This window comes from Malus domestica, chromosome 03 (genome assembly GCF_042453785.1).
Source record: "Malus domestica chromosome 03, GDT2T_hap1".
In the NCBI taxonomy this organism is placed as follows: domain Eukaryota; kingdom Viridiplantae; phylum Streptophyta; class Magnoliopsida; order Rosales; family Rosaceae; genus Malus; species Malus domestica.
The window spans coordinates 7,101,348-7,109,844 of record NC_091663.1 but is presented as its reverse complement, the minus strand read 5'-3'; the positions used below and the strand labels follow the sequence as shown (position 1 = coordinate 7,109,844).

The following is an 8,497-nucleotide window of genomic DNA, read 5'->3' as shown; positions in this document are numbered from 1 at the left end:
TTTTTTTAAAAAATTTTAAAGCCGAAAAAGGTGGACCGTTGATCTGGAATTGAACGGCTCAGATTGTGCCATGTCATCTAGTCCTTGGGGGAGTTTTGAAAAAAAATTTGATAGTTGGAAATCGATCGGTCTAGAAAAAAAAAGTCGTTGAAATTCAACGGCTGAGAGGGTGCCACGTTGCACCCAGCAACGACTACAGACAGCCTGTCCAGCGCAGGCCCCATCACTTGCAAACCCTGTCGGTGACACGCCCCCAATCGCGTTGTTAGCCATGCGCTTGACGTAATTTTTTTTTTTATAACGTGGCTGACGTCAGCCTTGCATCACTCTTCCCTCAAGCACTCGGGCCTTGGGTTTGTGCATGAGCTGTCCCTGGGGCTCCCCCTCGGCCCAATAGCCCAAATGGGCTGGAATCATCTGGCAGACAATTAGGTTGTTGGAGCAGCCTGTCCGCAGGGCTAATATTGTTGCATATGGAGCAGCCTATCCACAGGACTAAACTATATATTATTGCAAATGAAGCAGCATGCAATTATAGATTAAAAGTGGGTATGCATAGTGGTAATGATTTTGGCATATAATTCAAAATTACAGCACCGTTCGTTGATAGCAATATCATCTATACTTCCAAGCCAGCTAATAAGGAGTCAATATGCACATATAGGTAGAGATATCCATAATGTTTATAGCAAATGTGCTTTTTGAATTTGAATTTCTCTTTACAATTTTGATTAAACTAAGTTTGACTTCGCTTGTATAAAAAATAGAAAAAATAAGTCTTTACTAAAACTTTTTTCAACAAATATGATAAAATTTGGTTCGCTAACATTAATTCCTTAACATATGAGTCAAGTCTGCCACATCAAAACAAGCAAATAAAACTGTGCGCTTTCTTTTTTGTTTCTGTTTTTTTCCCCCTTGTTTCTTCATGGCGTAATAATTTTATCGTTGGACTCTAGCAACCCAAATCATCATATAACTACAAAGTTCACCGCAAAGACTAGTAGCACTAGTGGTTATTGTGTTTGTGTTGGGATTATCAGGATTCAATCAGCTACGCCCCGTGTAGCTTGTCCTGGTCACCTACTATCTGACAATAGAGAGAGAGAGAGACAGAGAGAGAGAGAGAGAGAGATGAACAGCAGAGGTAGAAGATGGTCGCTAGAGGGAATGACAGCTCTTGTCACTGGTGGAACCAAAGGAATTGGGTTAGCTTCTCTATATCTGGATAATTAAGACTATTAATCTTTTTTAATTTCAAATTTTCCTTTACATGGAATGTAATATTCTCTTTATTTCTTCAATTGTCCCTTGTTTTCTTCGATCTATTTTACAATTATGAGTTTGAATCAATTTTACAAGAAAATTAGGCTATCAGTCTTTGAATTTTGACTCTCAACTCCTTTTAATCTCTAAACTTAAAGCAATTTTTTTTTAGTTTAGGTAATATTGCTAGAACTTCCGTCAAAATGAAGGACAAATAAGAGAAAATAAGGGCAAAATAAATTGGAATTTTGACTAAATTGGAATTTTGGTCTGAATTTTGGCTCAACTCCTTTTAATCTCTAAACTTATCACAACATAAAGCAATTTTTTTATTTTGGGTAATACTGCTAGAACATGGGTCTAAAATGAAGGATAAGTAAGGGAAAATAAGTGCAAAAATAAAGGACAAGGAAGGGAGTTACCCATTAAGACCATTGCTCCACTAACAAGTTCAGAGATGGATGCCAACAAATGTTTAATCTCCAATTTAACTAAAATTCAGGGGCCAATGCTTCAGATTTTTCTTAATTTTGCTGCTCTATGTTAAAATTGATAATGTAATTATACAGGTATGCTATAGTGGAGGAATTGGCCGGGCTAGGTGCAATTGTGCATACTTGTGCCCGAACTGAAGTTGACCTCAATGACTGCCTGAGTCAATGGGAGAAGAAGGGTTTTCAAGTTACTGGATCAGTCTGTGATGTGGTGTCCAAAACCCAAAGAGAGGAACTTATAAACAAGGTCTCATCACTCTTTGATGGGAAACTTAACATCCTTGTAAGTACAGGACTCCTCGATTAATTGAAAGTATTTTCGAATCTCACTTTACCTTCCAAAAGTCATTTTGACCCATTTGGCCTTTAAACATATTTTCAGGTACCATTTTGCTCCCTTCCATTAAGTCTCTTAAATATTCTGTTAAAGATGTTGAAAGTTTTGGCAACAATTTCATCAAAGATAATGTTAGAAGTTAATTAATACAACGGTTGGCATCTAGAGAGGTCAATACATGATGAAGTTAGAAGATTAATGTGTGTTCATGAATTTGAAGGTTAAGATGAGTTTAGGGATGAACTCATTTGAAACAAAATGAATCAAATATTAGTCAATTATCCATAAGAAGAGTTTTCAAGTAATTAAGCGAGTGTAGGAGCTATGTGTAGCCTTTGAAATTCACACTTTCTCCTACAATATACCAAATGTACGAGATGCACTGATATTTGAACAATTAGATTAAAAGTATCAAACTGTACAATAGAAATCTAGCCGCTCAAGGAACCAAGCATTCCATACACCGATATACTATAGAACTTTCACAAAGTACTCAGTTTTGGCTTTATTATTGTTTTGTTATGGATTTTTTGTCATGGAGAAAATTGAATTGGTAATTTGGTAGTAGCAGACAAGATGTCTTGGATCCTATATAGTTCGAGAAAAGTTCACTTTCTGGGAAAAATTAAGAATTTGAAGTTAGTAGAAGTTTAATTTTCTTCTCTAATCTATAATGGTCGTCCAATAATAATTTGAATCAACAAAGTTGAGACCATGATAGTATATTAATTTTTATTTATTTATGCGGTGAAAATATGTTATTTGCAAGTGAATGAACGTGATCATTCTCAAAAAGAGAATGCAAGTTATATTCTTGTTTACCATAAATTGTAGATATAGTATTTGAAAATAGGATCATCTACTTGCGTGATTTCCCCCCTCCATAATAACCTCGTTTAGACAAGAGACCAATTACAGCATGACCACAATTCTGACAAAAAATAAAAGGACCAGTACAATTAGATTGGATAGCATTTGAGACCGGGGTTTTAGTGGCCTAAAAAACGTTAATAGTCACGTTATATTTTCACATTATAAAAGTTAAAAAAACCAAACACTCTCTTCCTATCCATTTAGTTTCCTAAAATAGAATAGCTACGAACGTCTATGGTCAACCCAGCCGAAGGCAACCACAACCAGGCACCACATATGACAATAAAAACTCATTTTCTCTTTGCCATTAGGAAAGTTATCTTCCTTTTTTTTCTTTTTTTTCTTTTCTCTTTTCTTTGTTTCTCTCTATCTCTTTGTTTCTCTTCCTACCAGATCTGAATTTAAGATTCATATCCATGTTTATTCCCGAGTTTCAATTTAGAATTAAGGTTTGAAAAGTAGGGACAAAAGAAGAGAGAAAATTTGGGATGGGTGGGGTGGACGGAAGATATAGAAGATGGAGGGGGATGAAACAGTTAGAAAGGGCTGAGGGATGAAGGGACAAAATTGGGAGGTTGATGGACAACTTGATTCGTTTTTCATTTCAGTTTTTAAAATTTTTTTCTAGTCTTTTTTTTCTTTGATTACAAAAAATATGTAAGAGGAATAATTTTTAAATGGGCTTTTAAAGTCTTTTATATAAGGTTAAATTTCATATTAAAAATTTCATTAAAAAGTGCATGGAAAATAAGACTATGGTGTGGCATATCAGCACTCATAGTTAATTGGATAATTGTGATGATAATGGTTGTGCTAATTAGTCGTCCAATCTATGGATAAAATTGTTGTGTTTATACTAAACCTTTCCAAAAATGTGTGGCTGTAGATAAACAATGTGGGGGCTAACAGACCAAAAGCAACACTAGAGTACACAGCTGAAGATTACTCATTCTTAATGAGCACCAATCTTGAATCTGCCTACCATTTGTGCCAACTTTCACATCCTCTGCTCAAAGCTTCAGGATCCGCTAACATCGTTTTGTTGTCCTCCATTGCTGGTGTGGTCTCACTAAATATTGGAACTATATATTCTGCAACTAAAGGTGCGTAATTATTTTCCTTATATAGTTTTGAGCTTTATATGAAAACAAAATCAATGGATCGTCTGTGTTCTGCATGCAGTTGAACAATTGATGCAGTGTATTAAGGAGGTTGATTAAGTAGGGATCTTGATATTCGGGATGGTCCTTAAAGTTTTTATATCTAGTTAATATACCTAGTAATCAAGTATTTAGAATATTGTGTTTTTTAGTTATATGGTTGGGTTGGAACTTAGTGATTATTATTTCCTATGTTGTAGTGGACTAGGAAATTGTGCTAGTGTTTAATTAGGTTGTTGCTAGGCCTATTAAAAGGCCAGAATTGTTAAGGAATGAGGAATTATGTATTTTGAATGATTTTATGTAAACAGAGACTAGTTCTCTATATGTTCCTTAGGTCTAGTTGTGCTTGAGATTTCAATAATCCTCTTCCTGTTTTCCTCCCCGCATTATTTGGTTATTAGAGCTTTGCTACACTCTTTGGGTAGCTTCGGCATCATTTATCTAAATGGCAACAAGGAACGTTAGAGGAAGGTGTGATTACCATGTGCAGGAAAATCACAGGAATGCGAGTGACAACGAAATTCAAGAGCTATGACGACAAGTCGAACTCCTAACCATGCAACTTGATCAAGAAAATGTTAGCAACAAATCTAGAGAGTTAAAGCCAGGTTACTCAAGTGATAAAGCTAACTTCTTGAGTTCAAGTTGTGGAGGTTATTTTGTTGTGTCAGATTCATTGATTGTAAATCTACCACCAATATTTGATTGTTTCCTCGAAGATGATTGTGAATTGTTTTCTAGTAAGCAAAACTGAACAATTTGGGATTGATGAATTTTGTGGAGTTGAAGAAAAGAATTCGGCAGTTGTTCATGTGGATGCAAATAAGGAGTTTTTCAAATTGCTTGATGAGGTTGACGGAGGTTGTGTCAACTTTGGTGATATGATTGGTAGAGTTCTTGAACGTGCAACTGAATATGAGAGAGCCATTTGCGAGCTCCACACCAAGGTAAATTGCATTAGTGAACAAGGGGATTTTATTGGAGCTTATGCCTTTAGTGTGAAGTTGCCCAAAAAACTAGTTGTTGTTAATGAGATGAAATATGGTGAAAGGAATCTTTGGGTGGCAAAGCCAAATAAGATAGAGGATTTTTGAAATCCAATAACAAGCAAATTCTAAATATCCTTTTCATTGGAGTGGACAGTGCCAATTTCAAACGAAGAGGGTCAAGAAACAAATTATGCGTAATCGAAGACTGCTTGGGATTCTCTTCAACACACGACATGAATTCGAGGACGAATTCTTTCCAAGCAGAGGAGTCTGATTTAGTGTATTAAGGAGGTTGATTAAGTAGGGATCTTGATATTTGGGATGTTCCCTTAAGTTTTCAAATCTAGTTAATATCCCTAGTAATCCAGTATTTAGAATATTGTGTTTTTTAGTTATATGGTTGGCTTGGTTTGGTGATTATTATTTCTTATGTTGTAGTGACAAGGAAGTTGTGCTAGTGTTTAATCAGGTTGTTGCTAGGCCTATTAAAATGCTAGAATGGTTAAGGAAGGAGGAATTATGTATTTTGAATGATTTTATGTAAACATAGACTAGTTCTTTATATGTTCCTTAGGTCTAGTTGTGCTTGAGATTTCAATAATCCTCCCTCTGTTTTCCTCCCCGCATTAACAATCGAGCTTAAATTGTGTGGCTTTTCTATATTGTCTCTCTCAGGTGCAATAAATCAATTAGCAAGAAACTTGGCATGTGAGTGGGCAAAAGATAACATAAGGACTAACAGTGTTGCACCTTGGTTCATTGCCACTCCCCTTGGTGATATGGTAAGATCATTATCACCACGTGCTTGTGCATGCTTTTTTATTTTCATTTGTTTTTAATTTTTAAATACAACCGATATTGAGAAGGAAAATCGAAACAGGACCTAAGGAATATAGGTGAATTCTCTTAACCACTTACATTCCAAGTTTTTTACATCTAATGTCCTTAAGCATGCTTTAACTTCAACCCCGTCAACAATTCATTAATGGGATCTTTCAAATGTCCGTAATCAAATCAGAATAAGAAGTTGGATTGTGACTAAAAAACATGGAGGAATCACAACACTAGTGGGGCTCATACACAATGAGGAATTCAACTCTTGATTTTGAAAGAATTGGATTTGTTTTTGTATTTCTTTTTGCATGCCGTCCAATATTATAGTGGATAAGGTGTTGGATTTCTACCCATGTGTTTCGGAAACTCCCTCTTTCCTAAATTATTGTAATAGTTTTGAACTCTCTATTTTCCCTAATAATAGTAAATTTAAAATAAAATAAAAATTGGATTTGCTCGTGGGAGTAAGAAACAAAACAAAAAAAATATGTATACACTTTTATCCATTATGTATTTATTAGGTTAGTACTGTAAGTGAAGTAATTGTGAATTCACATTAAGAGAATAACCATGCTCAAATTAAAATCAATGTTGTAGGCCAAAATTTAACTGAGGGAGAGAGAGGGAAGTGACAGCAAAGAGATAAAGAGAGGTGTAGGAAAGTTCTATGTTTATTATTCTCCCTATTTTTGTGCCTTAATTATAGTAAAGATAAAAGGCTTACTTGCTCTATAAGTAAGAAAATCCTAAGATCTTCTCGATTACATAAGGATCCTAAACACAATCTACTTGGATTTACACAATCATGTGCTATAATTCTAACTAGAACAATCAAAAGTATTAAAAACATGAAAATGAAAAGAAAAATAAACTTCTAGTCTTTATTAAGATAAATTAAGATCTTTCTTCAAAAAAAAAAAAAAAAAAAATTAAGATCCAACCCCAACCCACTAATATTTATTTATTGAAACCTTATTGATTTATGATCAAAGTCCTTTGACTATCCATTTTTGCATTTAAACATAACACTTTGTTTTTTTTTGTTTTTGTACTTTATTTTCGGTTGAACTTTATATCACCAATCAAATATAATTAATTCATTTACTTTCCAAATTTTCGTAAGATTAGTTAGATCTAATCAATTCCTACATTTTAGGCAAAACAAACTATGATTAGTTCAGACCAAAAGTCTATTTAACACCTAATGTATCTAATTTGTGCAATTGAAGTCACTCCTCTTCCTCGTTGTCATCTTTTACTCCATGAACACATGCCTCAACAATTTTGTAGGAGTACATAATGGGTACAAATTTACAATACTTTTTTTATGAGTTTAGAATGTACCCATATATGAGTTGAATGCATTTTTTGGTCACATGGGTATATTCTATGCAAAATGTATCCATATATATATTGCACTTCTTGTTTTGGATCCGTGTCATGAGGACCAATGTTATGTGTACATTGTTTTTTTTTATGTGTTTAGAATGTACCCGCTTGATTGTTGGTAGATTAATGTTATGTTGGTTTCAAATTTTACTGTGTATTGTGTGCCTTTTATATTTTTTTAGGGAATAATTTATTACAAAACTTGAAATCCATAAATTAAGGAATTTTAAAAAGAAATAGTTGATATGGAAATACATTAATATCAATATGATGCATTGCACAAAGTCCAAATACTTTGATAAAAAAATAAAAAAAAATAAATAAATAAATAACTGAAAACTAATAAGGTTTCTGTGAAATAATATTGATAACTAGAGACTACATCTAAAGTCACCCTTTATTTATTTTCTATTGAAGAGCTAGACAAGTTATTAAACAATTACTGATATATTACATCCATTCGCTCTTCTGTACATGTAGTTTCTCGGAAATGAAAAGGCATTGGAGATGATAAACTCTCGGTGCCCTTTAGGACGTCCTGGGGAGCCAGAGGAGGTGTCTTCGCTGGTAGCATTTCTATGCCTACCTGCAGCTTCTTACATTACTGGGCAAACTCTTCTTGTCGACGGCGGGGTGAGTGTCAATGGCGTGCTCTTCCAAGGAGTATGAATTGGAAACATGTCTCATCTATCGAATTCCAAAGTGGTTGTGCTTTAAGCTTACGTGAAAATAAGCCTAATAAGGTGACGTTATAATGTTCTAATGAAATAAGCAAGTAAAAAGATCGCCAACCATTTGGTCAGCATCTAGTTTTCACTCTATTTGAGGAGCTCTCAAACCTCGTTAGTATTGACAATTGGTTTGAAACTGTAATGTATTAAGTGGTTTTACTCTAATTATATTAAGGTCTTTTGTGATTAAACTTTTTATGTTTGGTTAAGTAGTTAACCTGTGACAATATTGGTGTCTGGTTTATTAGTAGTGCCTGCTGCAGTCCCTTTATAAAATCTTGACAAGAAAAAATGTCAACTTTCAAATTTTGTCCAAACTTAAGTAGAAAGATAGATTAGTGATCAAGAAAATATAATCCCTTGAAGTTAATATCCATTTATTCATTCAATATATATTAAACTCTAGATAGTTATCCAATCT

At 34.1% G+C, this 8,497-nt stretch overlaps 1 protein-coding gene across 3 annotated transcripts; it reads left to right on the top strand.

The window, feature by feature from the left end:
- The first annotated feature begins 754 nt into the window (after nucleotides 1-754).
- LOC103420444 (tropinone reductase homolog At1g07440-like) lies at nucleotides 755-8,267 on the top strand. 3 transcript variants are annotated; one of them, XR_011578764.1, is made up of 6 exons: nucleotides 913-1,208; nucleotides 1,836-2,043; nucleotides 3,857-4,741; nucleotides 4,875-5,080; nucleotides 5,798-5,904; nucleotides 7,826-8,267. XR_011578764.1 is itself a non-coding variant. In XM_008358514.4 (5 exons), the coding sequence occupies exons 1-5, from the start codon at nucleotides 1,135-1,137 to the stop codon at nucleotides 8,012-8,014; spliced, it is 795 nt and encodes a 264-aa protein (XP_008356736.2). In that variant the 5' UTR covers nucleotides 755-1,134; the 3' UTR covers nucleotides 8,015-8,267. The 3 variants fall into 3 exon arrangements, 1 of the variants encoding a protein (XP_008356736.2); XM_008358514.4 differs by lacking the exon at nucleotides 4,875-5,080 and having other exon boundaries at nucleotides 755-1,208; nucleotides 3,857-4,073; XR_011578763.1 differs by having other exon boundaries at nucleotides 3,857-5,080.
- Nucleotides 8,268-8,497: the final 230 nt, after the last annotated feature.